The 23,146-nt window shown below is 32.6% G+C and overlaps 3 protein-coding genes across 4 annotated transcripts; 1 reads left to right on the forward strand and 2 right to left on the reverse strand.

Annotated features, from left to right (window-relative positions):
* Positions 1 to 1,308: 1,308 nt before the first annotated feature.
* LOC121765893 (transcription factor TGA7-like) lies at positions 1,309 to 4,141 on the forward strand. Of its 2 annotated transcripts, none has more exons than XM_042162174.1 (7): positions 1,309 to 1,736; positions 2,433 to 2,672; positions 2,766 to 2,825; positions 2,926 to 3,003; positions 3,080 to 3,409; positions 3,493 to 3,720; positions 3,801 to 4,141. In XM_042162174.1, exons 2-7 carry the CDS (start codon positions 2,442 to 2,444, stop codon positions 3,954 to 3,956), a joined length of 1,083 nt encoding a protein of 360 aa, XP_042018108.1. In that variant the 5' UTR covers positions 1,309 to 1,736; positions 2,433 to 2,441; the 3' UTR covers positions 3,957 to 4,141. The 2 variants fall into 2 exon arrangements, with proteins under 2 accessions (XP_042018108.1, XP_042018110.1); XM_042162176.1 differs by lacking the exon at positions 1,309 to 1,736 and adding an exon at positions 1,773 to 2,320.
* Positions 4,142 to 4,342: 201 nt separating this feature from the next.
* Positions 4,343 to 7,255, reverse strand: LOC121765894 (phosphopantothenate--cysteine ligase 2-like). Its single transcript, XM_042162177.1, has 10 exons — positions 7,106 to 7,255; positions 6,534 to 6,685; positions 6,330 to 6,447; positions 6,203 to 6,247; positions 6,002 to 6,087; positions 5,773 to 5,825; positions 5,625 to 5,684; positions 5,407 to 5,508; positions 5,090 to 5,209; positions 4,343 to 4,926 (listed from the first exon to the last, which is right to left on the reverse strand). Exons 2-10 carry the CDS (start codon positions 6,667 to 6,669, stop codon positions 4,690 to 4,692), a joined length of 957 nt encoding a protein of 318 aa, XP_042018111.1. The 5' UTR covers positions 6,670 to 6,685; positions 7,106 to 7,255; the 3' UTR covers positions 4,343 to 4,689.
* A 947-nt stretch (positions 7,256 to 8,202) lies between these two features.
* LOC121764963 (protein EPIDERMAL PATTERNING FACTOR 2-like) lies at positions 8,203 to 9,008 on the reverse strand. Its single transcript, XM_042160996.1, has 3 exons — positions 8,880 to 9,008; positions 8,764 to 8,807; positions 8,203 to 8,536 (listed from the first exon to the last, which is right to left on the reverse strand). The coding sequence occupies exons 1-3, from the start codon at positions 8,974 to 8,976 to the stop codon at positions 8,360 to 8,362; spliced, it is 318 nt and encodes a 105-aa protein (XP_042016930.1). The 5' UTR covers positions 8,977 to 9,008; the 3' UTR covers positions 8,203 to 8,359.
* Positions 9,009 to 23,146: the final 14,138 nt, after the last annotated feature.

Below are 23,146 nucleotides of genomic sequence, written 5' to 3' on the forward strand. Positions count from 1 at the left end.
TAATTCTCTAAGTAATTTTAACTGTTCAGTTAAATATAAAATTAATTGAAATACTATATTTTTTCAGTTTGACTGAACATCAACCAAATTTCCAGCTTAATTTAATTTCAATTGAAATTTGAAGTAAAGATTAATTATATCTCAAAATAGACCTAAATACAAAAGATTCTCAATTGAATAGAAAACTAATGAAAAGTATCAATTGATAAACTGAAAATGCGATAATTTGAAATATCAAATTATTTAAATAATAGTATGATATATTTAAATCTATATTTAGGTATTATAGAACTTATATAATGTTATGTCACAATTTAATATGAAGAAGAGTTCCGTGACCATCATAATGTCCTGTAATAGCATATACTAGTATGTTATTTTATGGAGAACAAAAGATTCAAATAATGCATAATTACTATCATTATTTGAATCGAATTCCCAATTATCAAATGGAGGTTCATTTGATTAATTAAAGAGTATTTGATGTATAATCGATTAATTGGAAAAGGGGAATAAATATTAAGTATGGAAAAGTGAATGTTGAATCAGTTTATTTAAAAAAGTCAGATAATTATATAATTGTTACTAAAATTATACTCCTGCAATGCAAAACAAATAAAAATAAAAATAAATTAATGAAAAAAATTATTATTAAAAGAAAAAGAACATAATAAAAATCAAGTAGAGAACTGAAAAAAAACGTTTGCTTTGAAAAAAGAAAGGGTAGTAATGTAAAAATATTTGAGCATTAAACGAGATAATTAAATAAATAGTATCTACAGTTGATATATTTACTAAAATGTCATTTTATGGCCGGCCATATTATGGCTGCATAGCTTTTCTCTTTCCAAAAAGAGAAACAAGATTCACACTCATTTAGCAAACACTTAAGCAAACCTTCTACCCTAATGGCAACAGTTAATCACGAACATAAACGAAACAAACACAAGAAATGTTTACGCAGTTCGATACTATATATATCTACGTCTCGGGATATGCTAAATCAGGGATTTCACTATAATTTTCGGTTGTAAGTTATTACATGAAATAACAACTCTATATATAAGCGCAATATAATCTTATCACATCCTAGTCAGGATACAAATCGTATTAGGGCCGAACTACTTAGTTTCATTTTGCAACAAAAATAGCATGTAAAGGGCAAGGAGAGTGTGATAACTAACTAACTAAGTAGTCCAACTAAAAGAAGCTTAACTCACAATGCCTTTCTTAAAAGAAACATAAGTTCACCATTTTAGACTAAACACATCACATTAGGCCACACATTACTTGATCAAAACAAAAAAGGTTAAACTAATTTTGTTTCAATAATATATTAAAATTTCTTGCTGACATGGCCACCACCGCAGCGCTGGCACGTGCTGATTAGCTGCTCCAGAAAGCCGGGGAAGAAAACCATCTGTTGACTGTTACATAGCCATATTTAGTCTTCTTTTGCTTCTATTTTAGCACTTTGATCAATCACAAAAGCTATAAAAGAAACCATGAAATGCTTGTCACGTTCACACCCTATTTATATAACATATGTCTGACTGAATCTTTTCCAAATTCTTGGCTTTGTGAAGCTGCTTTGTGGCAAAGTGAATCCAATCTTATCGAAGCTCGGCACGATTTTGCTCTTCGTTGTGAGAGTGGAGTGATCTGAAGATAAAACAGAGGACACAAGAAAAGAAGAAAAAGAATCTCTTGTTAGATTATTTTTATATTCAAAAGTTGTGAGTTCTCTTTATTTTTTAAATTTTTTTGGTTTGATTCTTGTACTAGCTGTCTTACTTTTGGCTGAATCTAGTACTTGTTTAGCCTGTTTAGTAGTACTAAATTCTCATTTTTATTGTGTTGTCTGAAGTGAAACAGTTGTTGAAGTGAGATAGTGAGACATTATTATGATCAAGATTCCTTTGTAGCTTAATTTCATAAATTTGAGGGGTTTTTTCACTGATCAAGAATTTTTTTACAAGATTTCATAGATATAAGATGCGAAGGCTCTTTCTTCTTTTTTTTCTGGGATTTTTTTATATTCTTAATTTTATTGCTTAAAAACAGCATGATCAGTGAAACTATGTGTTTGTTTGTTCTCATACATGATTTTAGCTTCATTTTCTTACAACCTGAGTGACTCTCTCTCTCTCTCTCTCTCTCTCTCTCTCTCTCTCTCTCTCTCTCTCTCTCTCTCTTTCTCTGTGTTGATTCTTAGTTCTTGATTCTTACATCAATTATGATCTAGATTCCTTAGTTTCAGAATTTGGAGTGATTTTTACTGATCAAGAAAATATTTTCAAGAATTCATAGATAATAAGATGTGAAGTCCCATTCTTCTTCATTTTTTTTCTGGGATATTTTTGTCCATAATTTTTTGGACGAAGGAGAAGTGTCTTATCAAATAAGTTGGGCTTCCTCGTCTTTCTCTTCAGGTTGTTGAAATGACTACCCCGACAACTCAGTTCGCGCCATCGGGAAGGTTGGGATTGTATGAACCGATGCACCAGATGAGCATGTGGGAAGACACATTTGAGGGCAACATCAGCCCTGACGCCGCTGTCTGTATGATCAATGATGCCGATTCTAAGATAGACGACAAGATTGAGTACACTTCGGACAAATCAGTGGAGCAAGCTGAGGACTCTAGAGCTTCGAGAAGTATATCTGAGAAGGTTAGACCCCTTACAAACTCTGCTTATTGTAATGAAAACATTCAATGCCAGCGCGTTGGTGTAGGATTTGAGAAGCCAGTTTTGTGATCACAGATACAGCGGCGATTGGCTCAGAACCGTGAGGCTGCAAGGAAGAGTCGTCTCAGGAAGAAGGTGCAGAGATTTTCATTTCGTGTATTTAATTTTACTAGAATGGTGCAAGAATTGTTGAATTCTTGGATAGTTATGCTAGGTTATTGCTTTGCATTTGTAGGCTTATGTTCAACAGTTGGAAACAAGCAGATTGAAGCTAGCTCAGCTCGAGCTCGAGCTCGAGCGAGCTAGACAACAGGTAAGAATTAACCTAACAAATTCAAACAATACTTTAAAAAAAATTTGTGTGTTTAGGTTCTGATTCTTGATTTTAGGGAATGCTTATCGCCGGTGCAACGGCGCATATGGGCTTGTGTGGCACCGTGGGCTCCGGGATTGCATCGTTCGAGATAGAGTACAGCCACTGGCTAGACCAGCAGGAGAGGAAGATCACTGAGCTAAAGAACGTGCTCCAGACGCCCATAGGCGATCTGGAGCTACGTGTAATGGTTGAGCGCGTGCTCAGCCATTACTATGACCTCTTCCACATGAAGAGGGAGGCCGCGAGGGCCGACGCGTTCTACTTGGTCTCTGGCATGTGGAGGACCTCAGTCGAGAGGTTTTTCCTGTGGATCGGGGGCTTCAAGCCTTCAGAACTCATCAACGTACGAGATTTTGTTTCTGGTGTGTGGTTTGCAGGCGATTGCATATGAATACTATTTTATTGAGAGTGTATTTTTGGTTGCAGGTGGTTATGCCTCAGCTGCAGCCTCTCACTGATCAGCAAACGGCGAATGTGGATAACTTGAAGCACTTGTGCGTGCAGGCTGAGGACGCTCTGTCGCAAGGCATGGAGAAGCTCCAACAGACCCTGGCGCAGAGCGTCACATTTCTGGCCCCGGGAGCAGGGAACTACTGCTCCCAGACGGCCTTTGCCCTCGAGAACTTGGAGTCTCTTGAGAGTTTCATAAACCAGGTAAACATGAACTAAATGACCCGGGCCGTGTTTTGGTAGACGGAATTATAGTACTAATGTGCTCGAATTTGGACGTACAGGCGGATCATTTACGACAACAAACACTACAGCACATGTCGCATATATTGACTACGCGACAGGCAGCTAATGGATTGGTTGCATTCGGGGAGTATTTTCAGCGTCTGCGGACACTGAGCTCGCTCTGGTCCGCCCGTTGCCCGGGTGAACCAGCCTGATGTGCGGTCGTGTCAAGGTTCGTGAAGCAGCATTAGGTACAAGTTAAGCCACGGATATAAATATATAGTAGAAGTTCTGTAAATGAGATAAATCTTGTAGTTTTTGCTTAGTTGAGTAACGATTTATAATCCAACCACTGCTATATTTTTATGTGGCTTATGTGCATATATGATTGAAGCAGTAATATGTATGGTCTAGGCACAAGTATGATCTCTCAATTTGTACCTAAATCGTTGTGTTGTGATTTATAGATGATATGAGCGAATCGAACTTTAATTTTTAATTAATTAGTAAAAATGATCAATAAAAAACTAGTTTGTCCTTCAAAAATAAAATACACAACATGGATTCTAGGCTATAGCAAAGCAATACAGTTGGACTCCCATGCCGATCTAAATGAATCATCTTTTCCACATAAATAAATCTTTGTTTATTAGGCAAGAGGCTAGCAAATCGCAAATTCTGTCGACACGTGTACAAGATGACATCACATTCGAATATCATCGCACAACAACAAAAATAACACTCAAACATATAACACAGAGAAGCCAAAATGAAGTGTAAAAAACATAATATTACTTTCTTCCTCTATAGAAAAAAGTTAGCAAAATATGTGTTCAGTAGTAAATGGCTCTTCATACCTGAAAGCCTCATTGATAAGGTGCTGCTGAAAAGAAAAAAAGGATTGGATCATTAGCATTTGTCAGCTGTGTGTATCTCAAAGCTGTGAAGTTATGCGGCTGAGTTTATAGAAGCAGAATGCTGGTCCACGATGAGTTTGATCAGCGGCTCCTCCACTTCAGCACCAGCCCGCGTTCTGTCTTGTTGAACGATAATGTTTCCACCCTTGGTGACGACGATGACCTCCTCTTTACGCGTTAGGAGCTCATTAGCTACCACCATGTCCATGTTGTATTTCTCAAGGGCCGCACCGGCTTTCTTCAGAAGAATATCCTTATCAGTCTCTAGCTGTGGAGGAGGAAAAGCATTGTGTTAAATGTATATCCTATTTCAAGGGGAAAGACGCTTGTTTAGCCTTATAAACTGATTTTGGGACAGTTTTAACCCGACTTCAACAGGCTAAAACTGTCATTAAAACATTGTTTGAAGACTGAATTAAGTATTTTATTACCTTGAATGATATGCAAAAGGCCTTTGGAGCCCAGTCTCTCCTCAGCACCGACAGCATCTTCGGAACCTGGACGAGTCGCATGTCCAGAGGACCAGAGCTGGACTGAATCTTATGCACTGCCTGAGACGAAACAGCAGATGCTATTGTCAACAAAACATGATGATGAAAACTCAAACAGTCCATCATGCTGTTATTGCTTAACTTAACATGTGTCTACTGTTGATGTTAGGGAGAAACATATTATCCAATCAAGTTAGTATTTTCGATGATGATATGCTGACATGCTGTTTTGGGTAGTTGAATGATAGATACATTACCATGCTCTCCCAGGGAACATAAAAATCAGACACTGCTGCAGCGAGATAGAACAGAGCACGTGAACCGAGGCCGCTCATTAATGATGCAATCAACTGCAAATTCTGGCAAAGCATACACAAAAGTGATCATAAGGACTAACTGAATTACTAGGTAGAACTAAGTGAAAATTTTGTTTTTGATAGCTTAGTTTCTACGTAAAGATGGTGAGAGTACCAACCTGAAGATACTCGAAGATTGTAGTGAAGGGAAGTTTCAACAAGGTGCCAGAGCTCGTTGCCTGCAAAAGAGTCAAACATGTTCATTATTCATCAAGTTGCAAGATCAGCAAAAATTAGACTGAAACGTGAAGATAATGATGATCATACCGCATGACTGTTACTTATAGCTTCCTTGACTGTTTTCTCATATGGTGGCCGTGCTGAAATGTGCAACAACGGTAAATCAAAGATAGTTTTTATAAAGAAATCGAATCGAGCAAATTGACAATTAACATCAAAAAGACATATGTTACAACAATATCCTCTAGCATTCCCTATTATCTAAACTATAAAGACAAGAAATTCAGCAAAAATGCAGTGTGGTGACGAAGCGAACCTGTAATATTTGATTCGTCAGTAACTTGCAAACATTCGAGCAAAGGATTATTCGGAAGCAATGTGCAAAATGGCTGGTAGGTTCCTCTGCAAAATACTACACATTACAATAATGCTTTCGAAGCTAAGTAATTAAGCCGGTTTCACTTTCGCCGTCACGAACATGAGGTTCTGCTTAAAGAAGAAAGGAAGCATTACTTACTCGCGATAAAGAAACACCACTGCATATCCAGCTTTCAAGAAATATCTGTAGTTTCATCGTCCAGAGTAAAAAACATAAGCATAACATAGAATCTTTCAAAAGAAACAAAATAACAATGCCAGCTTACTCTGTAGAAGTTGATCCCCGATGGCCTGAGCTGAAATTGTCAATGTAACGCACACATCGTTGCTCCAAAGGAACAGTTGTCCCTCCAGAAGTCACCAACACGATCCTCCTAGGATGTTCTGATGACAAAATGAATGTGAAACCTTGCAGCTCAATCGCGAGTGGAAAATGTAGTCTTTTTTCGTGATTAACCTAACTAACTTGCCTGAATTCGAATTCAATTGAATGAACTCTTCAGTTTTTCTTTTGATTTCTGCAGCATTCTTCAGAGGAGGCGATGAATCAAAGAAAGACTTTATATCATGATTAGATGTTTCCTCGAAACCATTTGACGGGTCCATTGGAAAAGCTTGCTAGCTAATAAAATAAACAAAACAACCAACAAAATCTTGATTTCAGATGTAGAATAACTAATTAGCTCTAAACAATAAAATATCAGAATTCTAAGCGGCTTTGCATCAAACAAGTAATGTGCAACAAGTTACAAATTGCAGTCTCTCTTAATCCAACTTCTATCATCACAGCAACGAATTCTGAATACCACCGGATTACGCAACATAAATTTTCAACGAGTTAGGAAATCAATCAGCGTAGCAAAACTCAATCTAGAAAAAGAGTTAAACTATCATAACTCAGCAGGCTAGAATTCATCAAATACGAATACTTGATTACACAATTGACGCGCGTCAATAGATCCTCAAAAAACAACCAAAATCACCGCCGAAAATTGCGATTAATACTCGGATTATAAAACAAGGAAGATTAGTTTTTTGTTACCTCTCACAAAAATGGTACAGTAACTGCAGATGGATTGAGCTGAAATGCCTTAGATTCATGAAAATATTACTGATATAAATAGGAAAAAAAGCAGTGGGAAAAGTCGAGGTAGCTGAAAATGAGTGCTTTGAAAAAATGATATTGCCAGAGCAGTGATTTTCTAGGAACTGATTCGATAGCCGTACCCAGCAAGACTAATTCAACAAGGGCATAAATGTAATTAGGCGAGCATCGAGAGTGGCGGAAGTGATTTTGAGGAATTAAGCAGTGGCAGTTGGTTTGGGTAGGTGGGATTGTGTTGCCACGTAGCTTTTAACTGCACTCTTTTTTGAATAAAACAAATGTAAATGCAAGAAATTATATATTTTTCGAATTAAATTGTTGGATGAGGTATGATTAATGTGTCAAGCTTAATTGTTCGGCTCAATTATGCAGTTTCAACGGTTTTAATAGTTAATTTTGTCAATATTCTAATTAAAAATATTTAACTAGTAACTTTATCCACTCATTACTGATTACTCGTAAATGATGACGAATCTAGGTGGGGACGAGAGAAGATAAGCACGACTTCACTCCACGACTGTAAATTAGCTGTGGGTGTTTGTCAATATCTTGTAAGTCGATTTTTTGTACAAAAATGATTTAGTGCAATTTATCTATTCCATCTCATTTACAAATTATTGAGTCAAGCACATTTCTCTTTCGTCCTTTTCTTCTTCGCAAAAAAAATGGCATTCAATAGTTAACTAGTTGGTTAAAATTAGCAAATAAAGAATGCTTATAAAGCCATAATCAATTAACCTTTGAAAGAAGTAATTCATATTGTGCTACTCAAATTAGCTTTATTTATTTACTCAATAATGGCTTCCCAACTAGAACGATTCCATATTCATTTATTTTGCTTTAAAGGCAATTTAATTTGAATTATGGAACTAGAGTGAAGTGAGAGCTGTCATTAGCACTCTAGATGAATTATTCTAATTCAAATCATTATTTTCCTTGCAAATTCACCCCCTAAATAGGTTCACTTTTTTAATCTTTAATTTGCAGCTGTCTCATTACATATCCAGCTTCATTCTTCTTTAATTTCCCACCAATACACTTCATATGTTTTCATGGCATCATAAAGAGTCATTAATAAAATAATACTAACGAAATAAAAGAAGAAATATTTTACTCACAAATTAAAGGTTGCATAAGAAAACTTCCCTAACAAAAATTTGACTCATATTATTACATAGAACGTGACATCAATTAATTGGCAGGGACGTGAAAATATCTTCCTTTACACACACAACGGTAGACAACGGGGCACGACTCGACTGAGCACGTCATGAAGCTAACCATGACCCTCCGGCAGGGCATGCATGGCCCACATGCGTATGAGCAATCGGGTAGCCTCGAACCCGTCGGGTATAACTCCATCCCTTCCTGCAAATAAACATACATGTGCAAATAGTTACCTGTTACGTATAATTTTTCATATAATGATAAATGCTCAAAGTCAGGAACCGGCTAGCAAAGTCCACAAAACAATGGTAAACCAACAAATGGCAAAAAAACAAAAAAAAAAAACAAATAGAACATGCATAGTATCAATCTTGTACTCCACATGGTTTATTTTTATGATAAATCATCTAATTTGAAAGCATCCATACCTTAACCTCCATGGGCTTGTAACTCCCTTTGCTTTGACTAGGAACTGCACCACAAAAAATATTATCAATAAATAAAATACATTATCAATGTAAGTAATTATAATGATATGACTTACAATGAAAAGGTCTAAGGGTGTGACAAGGGGTAAGTAGAAAGAAGATAATAAATACATTAATTGAGAAAGTGGAGGGAAGAAAAATATAATTGCTCATTCTGTTTTTGCAGTATGAAAATTTAGTGAAGAGATCTAGAAGAAATGTTGCAATGGAATGTTTGGACAAAAAACATTTATATAGGACAAGAGAGGGAAATTTAATGTACTTGTGACTCAAACTCACATGAAACGTGACAACATTCTTAATGCTACTGTAGTCCCCATCCAATATTCAAATTCAAAGATTTTAATTATGACCATTCCTTTTGTTCAATAACCAAGTATCCATCTACCGACGGTTTCACTGACTAATTTTTCATTGATTTATATGTATCTCGATATGTAAAAGAATAGCTCAAGGATTTAAGAGTGCTTCATCCCAAAGTCAATAATCAAACTCCCATTTGTGTTTTGTACCACTATTAGTTTTCTTCTTATTCTACAGTTCTACTTCCTCTTTATATTCTCCACTTAAAGTTCTTGGATTTGAGTGTAATATTACAGTTATTAATAAGGTTCTATAATGATTTTTTTATAAATTTCATTTTACTTTGATTAAATGGTAAGATGATATTTATCTAGTAACATAAAAAATCATATGATTCCAATGTTTTTAGAACTATAATTTTTACATGTATTATATTTTTTCAAGAGTTGAATACGTTTTCGTTCATTAAGCATACTTGCTACGTAAAAGAGAGACAAGTAAAACTCTAGCTATATATTTATGTTGATATTATTTTACTTCATATTTTTAAATAAAATAACTCACATATGAAATCTCAACAGCGTGCATCATATATTTCAAAAAATCCTCGATAACTATATTATCTTATAAATAGTGTTAAAATATTGGAATAATTATTAGAGGAAGAGGAATAATATATGAGAGAATCAAATATTTATATGCACCATGGGCGGACCCAAAGCCAAAGGGGGAAGGGCTTAAACCCTCAATGAAATAATTTTCTTTACTTTTTTCTATTAAATTTTTTTGAAATTTAGTCAAATATAGTGTAAGTTATAATGTAAAAGCCCCTATAAATTATCTAAATTACTCAAAATATACATTAAAATAAAATTTAAAAATCTCAGCCCCTATCGATAATTATTTCTGCGGCTGCCCCTGCATAACACAATAGCAAGTGTTATTAGTGATGCACTCTCCATATCTTATTTTATTTCTATATTTATGAGCACATAAAACCATGCATTCCCAGGGGTACATCCATCAAATTGCATATGAACAGAGCACATAATTTTTTCACATGCCTTCACTTCTGCAATACAAACAAATTACAAAATCAAATATTAGCATCTAAATATACTAACTTTCACAATTTTCTAGAATCACACAAAATCTTTTTTTTCTCAAAGCAAACTACTCAATTTCATAATTTTTCCGATATTGCATACGACGAGTATTTCCGGCAAGATTAAATTTGAGACCTCTTAACTCCTAAGTAAATGTCTTAGTAATGTAGAAAAGGCATATATTTGGTTGCAAATTTTGATTTATTAATTAACTATTCCTCTCTTTGAATAGAACAAGAAAGAGTAGAGAAAACAATGGCGTCGAACATATAGTATAATCGATTTTTTATAGATTCAAACATTAATAGATCAAATTTATAAAACATGAAAATTTTCTTGAAAGATGGAATCATGGAAAAGGTAAATTTTTATAAATCAAATTAAAAAACGTACCTTGTAAAGCAAGAGCAAGGATGATCAACAAGAAAATAGGAAAATGATGAATTATTTTCATGTCGAATGTGTGGAGGATTTTGAAATATTTTGATCAATGTGGTGATTTTCTAAATTCAGTTTATTGTATTATACATCATGATTAAATAGAACTGAAAACATTTAAATTGGCAAATTGAGTTTATGGAAAAGGTAAATATATAATAATAAAATTTGAAAAGTGCATTCTGCAGCAAAAGCAAGGACAATGAAGCTGAAAATAGGAGAAAGATGAATTAATTTCATGTCGAATGTGTGGGGTTTTTTATATTTTGAAATATTTAATGAATGATTCATTATATATTAGAATGGAATAAAATATGAAAATTACGATTAATTGGTAGAAATACGCTGTTTGTACATTCAAATGGGCAAATTGAATTCATCGTTTAATAAATAATTCCAAGTTCTGATGGTCGATATATATCACAAAAAAACGAATCTCATTAAATATGGATTATGATTCTTAAAATGTAAATCGTAATAATTGATATACCAATTTTTACTATGGTTTCCTAAAAATGTGGAATTTGAACTAACTCAAAGTGAATTTTAATTTTGAAGTGATAATTCAATTTCACAAAAATTTCCCCAAAATGTGATATTAAAGGAAAGCAATTAATTTAGGCTAAAAGATGTTGACAGTTGACATAATTGAATCAGTGTTCGAGAAGCTAAGACGGAAAATCCGGTCACTAAATATTTTGAAGGCTAAATTACCAAAAAAATCATGAATTATGTCAAAATATCAGCTATTTTAAAAATAGTAAGAAAAATTATGATATTTGAACTGAGAATTCTCAATTATCTTGTTATAAATTTTGTTTTGGTGAAATTGCAGTATCTACATAGAAGTTTGTCGAATGAATTAAACAATATATATTGTCTATTCGTAAAGAAAACATAGCATACTAGAATTCAACCAAATTCTATCATTCTTTTTGGCAATTTACCCTTATTTAAGCTGTTGATTGATATTTTTGCAAGAATAAAAAAGTAATTTTATTTAAAAACAAGAATAAATAACATTAATTCAAAATTTCTTTCTATTTTAGCTCGTGATTATAGAAACCAATTTGTGAGTATATTATATATATTCTTTAAAGGTCGTAAATAATAATCTATTTTTAACTTGAATAAACAAAATGAAATATATCAAATATATCTGAATCTATTTATATCTCACTCACTTCATTAAACACCAATCGCATGGAACAATTACAACATAACACGGTGAATGCCCATCTAGAGATTCAACACATTATATATCAAAATTGAAAAATAATTAAAATTCACACACTTGATTAAACGCCAACTGTATGGAACTATTACACCATAACCTGTCATATAGATATGGTTTAATTTTTAAAAATTTAGAATGACATAAAAATAAATTAATCGTGGGTTTTACACTAGTTAACATAATTAATGTATATAGCTACAAATCATTTGCCATTATTCAAAGGGAAGAGGTTGTAGTGTATCGTGGTTGGTGAGAGATGAGAGCCAGAGCGAAAGAGAGAGGTCGTTGATTTTCAAATTAGAAACTTAGGGTTTAATTTTTAAAATATAATAAATAAAATAAATCTCCTAAGCAAAATCTATTATCTACAAAAAGATGTGTGGGTATTTTACAAAGTTTTCAACTCTTTATTCTCTATATACACTACACTCAAAGTTATCTGCTTCGAGTATCAATACAGTGAACAAAAAATGTTAATTATGGTATTTATATCAATTAAGAACAAAAAACTAACTTTTAAAAAATATCTCTAAATTTTATTTGCATATATAACTATCTCAATTTAAATTATTTTTTCACATAACATATATCAAGTTAAAGATAATTTTATAAGGATTCTAACGAGATTGCATATGCTCCGATCTCAAAATTTGAAAAACAATCTTGAATTTTCGTATTTTTGTAGAAGCAGATTAATGTCAACATAACTAACATAATATGCCAATATAATATTATAAAATGCCAATGCTAAATTGTGTTGACATATTCAAGAAATCGTATTAATATTTTTTATACACTATATTAACATTTTGTCCAAAACACTAATTTTGGTAGTTTTATTATCTTTTTAATTTAAATAATACTAATAAAAAGAAATTACACATGTCAATTTATAAACCACTAGATCTCTTAAAATTTTATGGTCTTAAATTAGTTGTAGTTAGCAATTAAAGGTTGAGGTAACAATTGATCACACCTCATGTTGAAAAAGCATTGATGTAGCACCCCGGAAAATTGTGACTTTTTTATTTTTTTTTTATTTGATGGCTTTTTTTAAAATTAATGTGGATGTTGAGTAAGAATTTCTTTTGTGGAAATTGAGTCTCGATGTGTTTGAGTTAATTATGTGAAATTAGTTGTTGTGGGTTATGTGAGTTAATGTGATTAAGCTTAAAATGTGTGAATTAAATTAAATGGGATCATGCATAATCACTCTAGTCATTTTATTTGAAATTTTCGGCCCTCCTACTTATTGGAAATAATACTTTCTTTCTTGGATTTAATTAATTGCTTTGGGATATTTATCCAAATTAAATCCAAACCAAATTATGCCATCCTTGAGATTTTTAAAATCTCATAGTAATTAGGAGAAGGAATTATTTTGTGAATTTAATTGGTATCTTGTTTGTCTCCTTCCTTGAATTAAAATCCAATTAAATCTTACCATACCTCACCAAATTTAAATCCTATTCCTATTTGATTTGAGGATTTAAGTTTTTTTTTTCCTTGATCTCTCCCATTCCACACGGCTACTTTTATTTTTAATGGTGGGATTTTATTTTATTCCCCCACAATTTAATTATTTTATTTAAGTGTGGGATTAAACCTAGAGAATAAATAAGTCAAACCCTAACCCTAGCCCCATTATTCACGCCGCTCTCTCCCTCTCCTCTCTCCCACACGATTTCTTCTCCCTCCCTCTCCTTCTCCACCAATTCTTCACCAATCCTTTGTTCTTGCATCAATTTGGAGTTGGAAATTCAAGATTCATCGAAGAATCGCATCAATTATCTTTCCTACCGATTGTTTTTGAACAAGAAAAGTATATTTGAATTCTCTTTCTCATCCTTTCCATTGAACCCATGTTTCTTGATTCCCTCATGCATATAGTGAGTGTAGAAATCATAGATCTAAAAATTAATCGGTTGGGATTGATGATTCGTTGGTGAATGATATGTGAATATATGAGAACTTGGTTGTGAGATCTTTTTGAAGCATGATTATGTGTTGGAAGCATGAATATATATGTTTGGATGAATGAAAGATAAACCCTAATTCGAATTTGTGAAGCATAAAAACTGTGGTGTTCGGACAGTAGATTATGACATGTGTTTGACAGACAAAACGATCTTATTTTGGCACGAATTTTTAACTGAGTAAATTTTGGGATGTCTTCTGTGTTGTGTATAAATTTCAGCCTCTTTTGACGAAAGATGAATTTTAAATGAATTTTTAAAGTTAATTGCGCAGTTCTGTCAGAATTTGTATTCTCGTCCAGTAAGTTTCATTTTTTATTTGACCAACCTAAAGATGTGATTTTGATGTGAAATTTTAACTGGATGATCTTTGATGTGTCTACTGTGTTGTGATAAAATTTCAGCCCCAACGGAGGTCGGATGGATTTTTAATGATTTCTACAAAACGACTGCGCAGTTCTGCCAGATTTCTGTCATGTTAAAATAATACTTGTTGTCAAGTTTTGAGTGAATAAATGATACATGTGTGAATAAGAAACGTATCCTATGATGTGGCTATGTGTTACACGTTGATGTATGCTTGAGTGTTCGTTTCGTTTTTGTTGATGAACGTTCGGGGATGGGCAATCTAAGAAAACGATGAAAGGAGCGATAGGACATGCATGATAATTGTAATAATGGAAAACCTGATTGTGTGGTGATATTGACAAGGGTTGTTGTACGTACGAAGGTACCAAGAGTAAAAGGTTGTGTAAAGTCGTGATTGTGTGGTATAAGCAAGCGAGGTGGGCTTTCTTTTACTAAACTCTTTTACGTTTCAAAAGTATGATTGTGGAGCTATAAGGGTGGTTTAAAGTGTTATGTCACGTCGTGATTGTTTTGATGTTGAGATTGTTGTCTGATGCCTAGTTCGTTTGAGCTTGCTCCGTTAGGCTATAGGGCTATGTTGAGATTGTGCTTGATGCCTAGTTTGTGAGTTCGCTCCATTAGGCTATAGAGCTATGATAAACGAATTCGGGTCTGAGTAGGGCCGCAAACCCTATCAGACTGTGTACACAGAGGGGATCGTGAGCCATCCTTGCTAGTCGGCCGGTCTCGTGGGCGAATAGTGTGGCCACACTTTCGTCGCATTATGGTAAGAGGATGTGAATGATTGATTGTTGAGAAAGTGGGGAGATTGTTTTGTCTGGCCAGGCTATGAAACTGTTTTTGTGATACTCGATGATATTTCTTTTCTAAAATGTTAAAACTCGAGTTCACTATGGTATGGGTGACATAACATTTATCAAATATTTTGGCGTGTGTCCACTGAGTATATCAAGTACTCAGCCCTGTATATGTTTTCTTTATGTGCAGGTTGAGCGGTGATGTTGCGGCGGATGTTGAGTCGAGCCTTAAGAAATTCCGGATGCGTCGTGTCTTTATACATAGGTGTCTCCCTTTGACTCTCTTGAATACTTGTTTTTCCGCTGCCGTGTTTGAAATTAATTTCTAGAAGTCTTCCGCACTATTTAATACTCTTTTATGACATTAAGTATTTTGAGGCTAAAATCCATTGCTTAACTTTTCAATAAACTAAAATATTTCTTTTTGAAGTTAATTGGGTTTTTCATATTTGCGTACCCCTTTTCTTCCCCGCTCCTTAGTCCCTCCCCTCGTCACGTTTTCCCCGTCTTCACTATCCTTAGTAAGGGCGGTCGTGACAATTAATTTTATATGAATTTCAGATTTTCATTTAATTTGGAGATGTGTTATTTAGGCGATATTTGACATTTTTTAGGCTATATTAATAGATTGCGCATATTTTGAGTATTTTAATCTTTTACATAAACAAATACCTAGACAGGGTCTTAATCTATCAAAATACGCCCTTAAGTACAAAAATACAGACCAAATTTGGAACGGAGGATCTGATTATGAACGGCCACGATTTAGTCTTGTCAACCATTTTGTTAGGTCATAATAATAACGAATTGAGGCATAAAAGGGTAATATGGGAACTAAAAAAAATATAAATTGACGTTCCGTTTTTTCTTCGCGGAAATCATGGGATCATTACTCAAAAATATAAACTGACGTTCCGTTTTTACTCATGGCATAACCATACTAAAAACGCCTTTACAATTCAAGCACGACAAAAAAAAATTACCCAAAATATAGACATATCTTTGGGTCATACTAATTAATGTTATGTGTCATAATAAAAAATATGGTAAAATAGGGTCAAAATATAATTAATTTCGAGTCATAACACAGGGATTATATGGCATAACCATACTAAAAACGCCTTTACAATTCAAGCACGACAAAAAAAGTTACCCAAAAATATAGACAAATCTTTGGGCCATACTAATTAATGTTATGTGTCATAATAAAAAAACATGGTAAAATAGGGTCAAAATATAATTACATTCAAGTCATAACACTGAGATTATGTTTTATACCACAAAAATTTAATTTATTCTAATATGTCATAATAGATGAAAATATAGGTCATGATCATATAAAAGGAACATTAGATGACGGAGCAAAATTATAGGAAATACTATAACTAACGACATAATGCAATTTACATAATTAACCTTTTAAGATTATAAGTAATTAAAATATTAATATCTACCCAATAAATCTAGCCGTTAATTAATGTAATCTTAAGATTAGATTGGCTAATCCAATGGATAGAAAACCGTCTGCATTTCTTGGTTTAAGCCAATACTTGTTTTGATCAAATACCTACCTAGACAAATATTAAATAATTAGATATTACTCGTATATGGAGTCTATTATATAGAAACAAATAGCAAGAAGTCAATTTGTATATGGATAAGACAATTAAAAAAATATTAAAACTTCGTAATTTATATTCCAATTTCAAAGTTAATGAGACATACACTACACAATTTAAATGCTATTATCCCTTTCTAAAATGAGATCTACAAAATGGTTTGTTTTGTTTTCACATTTACTAAAACTATATTTTCTAGTTATACACAATTTCGTTTTAATTTTTACGATTGTAATTTGTCCTATTTTTTTACCTTATTTTTTTCATTGTATGTATCTACATTTTCTATCAATGGTGTGAACCTTTGCGCACGGGGTTCCGTTTGACTGCATGGTGAATGTTGTTTTTTCTAACTTTTGATATGTTTTTCCGATATAGCCCCATACATTGCTATTTTTTCCCATTCGCTTTTTTCGTTCAACTTACAAAAAAATGTTTTTTCTCTGCTGCAGTGACAGTTAACCTCTTTCAGGTCGAAACCAATGCCAGATCAAATCAGAGTTGCTCCTACAGCAATGCGACAAACTAAAATTATGGATCTAGTTGTTGAATTGTTGGAACAACTTGCAATTCAGATTGCATGTGATGCAGTCAATCTCCATGGATGCTATGTTGCATCTACGGTTTCGGCCAAACTTCTACAAGTAATATCCACATTATTTATTCTGTTATTTTCTTTTTTGTTGTATTGTTTCGCCTACTTCTTTATTGAATTTATACATGTTGCATCTCCTATTTCGAACAAATTTGCGTATATGTTCTTTGTAATTTTTTGTCTAATTAATTGAAATAATTTTGAGATATATGTTTAAACTCAAACATAATTAAAAATTAATTTAAAATTTATATATATAAAATAAAGCATACTTTATAAATTAGAATATTTCTTATAGTTAATTGAATTTTTTTATTAATTTATATAATTATATTAATAAAAATATAATATATGTGTATATTAAATATAAGAAGAAACGTCGCTTTTGGTCCACGAACTTTGTCAAACTCTCATTTTAGGTCCGTGAACTTCGAAAATATCATTTGAGGTCCGTCAACTATGCGTTAATATCAATGGAAGTACTTTTTTACTATTTTTGAGTTTTTCCGAACGAAAATACCCTAAATACCTTGAAGGTTATATATTTTTAATAAACTTATCACATACTCCTATTTTCTATAAATATCTTTACTATATCTTTTTCCTAATTTATAAATATAATTTGATAGTATTTAAGCATGTGACATGCAAGAAAAGTTCATTCTTCAACTTTTTATAATAAATAATTTGAAAATATTTTTAAGGTATGAATACTTGTAAAAATTAATGTCACAATCAATAGACGATACTTGAATATTGATATACTATTCGTGGACAGAGTGAGTATTAAATAAGAGTAGAAGAAACAGATTCCCAATGGTGAAAACTAAAATTATTGTACTGTAGATATTGTAGAGAAAAAACTATTTTTTTATGGTGAAAACTGAAATTATTGTACCGTAGATATTGATTGCATAGTAGAAACAGATTATTAATGGTGAAAACTGAAATTATTATACGGTAGATATTGCAAAGGAAAATGGGAGTCTCAGCCCAATTTTGTCGCACTGTCTCATTTTTGTCGCATAGTCTCATAAAAAAATGGAGGCTATCTATACCCTTTTTAATCAGATCTCCGCTCTCGAACGAGAGATCAGTGATCATGAAGGAAGGTTGGACAACCAGGTTGAGAATATATGAAGCGAGTAGATGTGGTGCTGCTGAAAAATATGGAGGAGGTGTTGTTTTTCATCACATACCTCCCTGAGTTCTCTGGTGTAGTTTATTTAAGAAGCGATGATCAATTTGTGATGGACGCTTTGAAGGAGGTTGATCATCCTTGCCGCTTGAAAAAGACCTTGGTTGCCCGCTATAAAGTTATTTATGAAGTTGAAAAGTTGTATATAAACTGCCATAAATACTATCTCCGTCTCATTCAAGATGACCACATTTCCCTTAAAAGTTTGTCACAATCAAGATGATCACTTTCCAATTTTGGAAGTAACTTTCTCTCTCATCTCTCCTCATTAAAATATTCAACTACATTTTTCCTCTCTACTTTATTCCACCTAACAACACTTCCTAAAATCTCGTGTCACTCAAGAATGTGGCCATCTTGAGTAGGGATGAAGGGAGTACTGTTTATGGGTTGGCCCGGTGGATTGACCCGGTGATCTGACCCAGGTACAAATATTGTCTATTATTTATTCATGTTTAACATCTAATTCGACATTTCATTAAGAGGGAACATCTTTTTAGGCCCACGGACTTTTTCGAAATTTCATTTTAGGTCCGTGAACTTTGAAAATATCATTTTAGGTCCGTCAACTATAAGTTAATATCATTTGAGGTATTTTGAACTTTTTTCGGACGAAAATGCCCTTAATGCCTTTAAAGGGCAATTTGAACAATTCTTTCGCCACTCATCTTGCGTCAAACACCTAGAGTCCAATAATTTCTATATTTAAATTTAATTTGGATGGTAATTGATCTCATTCTGAAATTCATATAAATAATACTCCGAATGTCAATCCAAATTAATAGCTATCTAATTTCAAAACAAATAAACTAAATATAATTCACAAATCATCTATTGTAAATTCTTAAAATACAGTTTAGATTAAAAAAATAAGAGGGAACATCTTTTTGGATCCACGAACTTTGCCAAAGTATCATTTTAGGTCTGTGAACTTTGAAAATATCATTTGAGGTCCACCAACTATAGATTAATATAATTTGAAGTACTTTTTACTATTTCCAAGTTTTTTTGGACGAAAATACCCTCAATACCTTAAAGTGTATATATTTTTAATAAATTTATCATATACTCATATTGTTTTATAAATATTTTTACAATATATTTTAGATAAATTTTCTAAATATAATTTGACCTTAAATATTATCACTTAATTTTGTGACATGCAAGTAAAATTGCTTCTTCAAATTTTTATATTAATTTTTTTTAAAATTGAATAAAAAACTTTTCTTTAATAATAAAAAATTGAATAAAGATCTTTTCTTGCATGCCACAAAATTAAATGATAATATTGAAGGTCAAATTATATTTAGAAAATTTGTCAAAAATATATTGTAAAGATATTTATAAAAAAAATATGAGTATATGATAAATTTATTAAAAATATACACTCTTTAAGGTATTGAGGGTATTTTCGTCCAAAAAAAACTTGGAAATAGTAAAGAAGTACTTCAAATGATATTAACTCATAGTTGGTGGACCTTAAATGATATTTTCAAAGTTCACGGACCTAAAATGATACTTTGGTAAAGTTCGTGGACCAAAAAAGATGTTCCCTAAAAAATAAAATAAAGTATCTAAGTCTCAATTCACTATCCATATATAATTGGTCATCTAATAATTGAAAAATGTACTATTTTTACGGCAAATTTTAATTATATTTAAATTCAATTTGGATGGTTATTGAATTAAACAGTAGTAAAAAAATTGTTGGACTCTAGGTGTTTGACGTAAGATGAGTGGCGAAAGAATTGTTCAAATTACTCTTTGAAGGCCTTAAGGGCATTTTCGTCCGAAAAAAGTTCAAAATACCTCAAATGATATTAACTTATAGTTGACGGACCTAAAATGATATTTTCAAAGTTTACGGACCTAAAATGATATTTCGGCAAAGATCGTGGACCTAAAAAGATATTCCCTCTTTCATTAATTATTTTTTTTATAATATAAATAGAGATACAATAAACCTTCAATTTTATAAGTACTTTTTTGCTATTTAAGGTGTCGGTCATTTTGTATAGGTTAGGGGATTGTATGCCACATTTGATGCACCATATTTCGTCTGAAAGTGGTAGATTTGATGAAACACTTGTGTTAAATAAGTATGATTCTAGTGGTAAGCATCATATACGTGGTCTTCTCACCATTGATGACACGTATTGGCGTTGCGTTTATTGATGGTGATCTTTACACATGGGATAGTATGAGTGGGGTATCCGCACATGTATGTGTAGGGGATACTATTAGAGATAGTAAACTGCTGGATTTTTCTGGAAATGGAGAGTTGGATTATTTGTTAGTATGTATTTGCTACATATTATTTTTTTTGAATTGTTTGAATACTTAAAAATTGTTTGTAATTTCAGAAGCATTGGGACGTTCAATACACATATGGGATGGGTCTAACTGTGATAAATTATTTGTTGGGGGATCTTACATGGATGTTACTACAATCAACGTACATACTCCGAGTCTAGAGTATAGAGAGATATTCGAGAAGGTATATTTTATTGGTTCAAGGGTAGTAGTTCTTGTTATTAGCGGTAAGGGAATTTGGTTTTATTTGAATGACCCAAACATCTTTTTCGAACTTGGTGAAAGGATCAAGTGTTTGATTCGAACTCTTGTTTGTTGATGAGGCGTCATCCCAAAGTTCATCCGTCTCTATTTCAGCCTTCTGATAACGTAGCCTTTTAGTTGGCCCTGGTTTGTGCAACCAAAACTTGTTTTAACAATGTCTTGTCATTTGCTCATGATACTGTTGGTCAACTTCTGTGTGTAGCTTGGATAACCCAGTAATGGTGCGATTTGCATGGTATCCTCTTCATCTATATCCTTTTTATCCGACTGATCTAATTATGAGTACCTATCATCCATATGATTTTACCTCAGACTCATCTTATTACAGCTGGATATTGTTATCCCGTTCTTCCAACCCCTTTAGGTGTTACTGTCATCTTAGGTTTAGATGTGAATGGCTGAATTGTGGGGGTTGGCTTTTGATGAGTTTGAAATTAGAAACCTCCATTTTTTGTATTTGTATTAAGTTTGCTTTGAACCTTTTATTATGGATTTGTATTAGTTTTGCTTTGAACTTTTTATCATGGATTTGTATTAGGTTTGATTTGAACATTTTAGTATGGGTTTGTATGGATTTATATTATGTTAGCTTTGAACTTTTATTACTGCTCTTTAATTTATTTTCAGTTGTTGATATGTGTTATATTTGTTTGTGAATATAAAACTAGTCGGCGAGTTATATGCAATAATAATGTGTTTTAGTTCTTCATTTATGTACTTATTCTTCATTTAGCTCTTTAATTTATTTTCAGTTGTGGATCTATGAGTTAAATTGTGGGAACAAGTTGCAATACAGATTGCATGTGACGTCAAGCTATCTACATTATCTATTATGTTAATTTCTATTTAGTTTGTACTGTTTCGCCTACTCCAGTGTTGAGTTTGTGCGTGTTGCATCTCATCTGTTCCGGCCAGACTTGTGTGTATGTTCTTTGTAATATTTTTGTCCAATGTTTCCTATATACTCTATCGTTTTGTTCCAGCCATACTTGCACCTATATTCGCCTACTTCAAAAATGATACTTTGGCAAACTTTGTGGCCTAAAAAATGTTCCTTACTATTTTTAATGGTGAAAAACAATACACTTAATCTCTCTTTCCTTTTTATATCATGGATCACCTACTCACTCTATTTAATTATTTATTTTATTTACTCAACTACTTAATTATATCATCATTTATTAACTTTATTCTTTCTTTTAGTTTATATAGATCCAAGTTAACTAACTAAACTCTCTTTTTTTAATCCACGTCTCCAAAAGAAATATTTCAACTACAGGTATTAATCCCAGTTAACTAACTAAACTTTCTTTTCTTAATCCATGTGTCCAGAAGAAATATTCCAACTACAAGAACGAAGGAGTGCTAGTACTTAAGTAAATTATGCAATTTTATGCAATCATACAAGCAAACAAATATCAAAATTGAAAAAAATAATACTTCCTTCGTCCCACAGAAATATACACTCTTTTTAGTCCGTCCCACAAGAATATGCACTTTCCAATTTTGGAAACTATTTTCACTCTAATGAAGTGGGATCCATTCTCCACTAACAATACTTTAATTACTTTTTTTTCTATACCTCTCTCTTATTTTATCAATATTACATTAAAACTCGTGTCAAACCCAAATTGCATATTCTTTGGGGACGGAGAGGGTAGTATTATACTACAATATGTGTTGGGTTGAAGTAAAATCATTGTTGTTTTGGAATAAATTCATTGTTATACTTGAGGAAATTATGCATGAAAAATGGAATACACATGTTCTCGATTATAGAATTTGTGTTGTGACATTGTTGTGCTTGAATATATTTTCGAATTTGTTGGTGACAATTTCATTTCTCCATATTATCCGCAACTACCTTACTAATTATGGACAGTTTTACCCATATTTTGGTGTTACAATGAAGCAGTAATGAAGTTCAATTGTATCAAATCACAGTCTTCCCAGTTTTGAATCCAATTGATGGGATTTGGTCGTAGTTATGCATTAAGAGCATTGTCCCACTCTAACACAACCCAAGATAAAAAACAAACAATATAACCCTATATGAAAAGGCAAGCAATGTCGTATGCTCGATTATATATAATTAATGACAGAATATA

The sequence above is a fragment of the Salvia splendens genome, chromosome 14 (assembly GCF_004379255.2).
Source record: "Salvia splendens isolate huo1 chromosome 14, SspV2, whole genome shotgun sequence".
NCBI classification, from domain to species: Eukaryota; Viridiplantae; Streptophyta; class Magnoliopsida; order Lamiales; family Lamiaceae; genus Salvia; species Salvia splendens.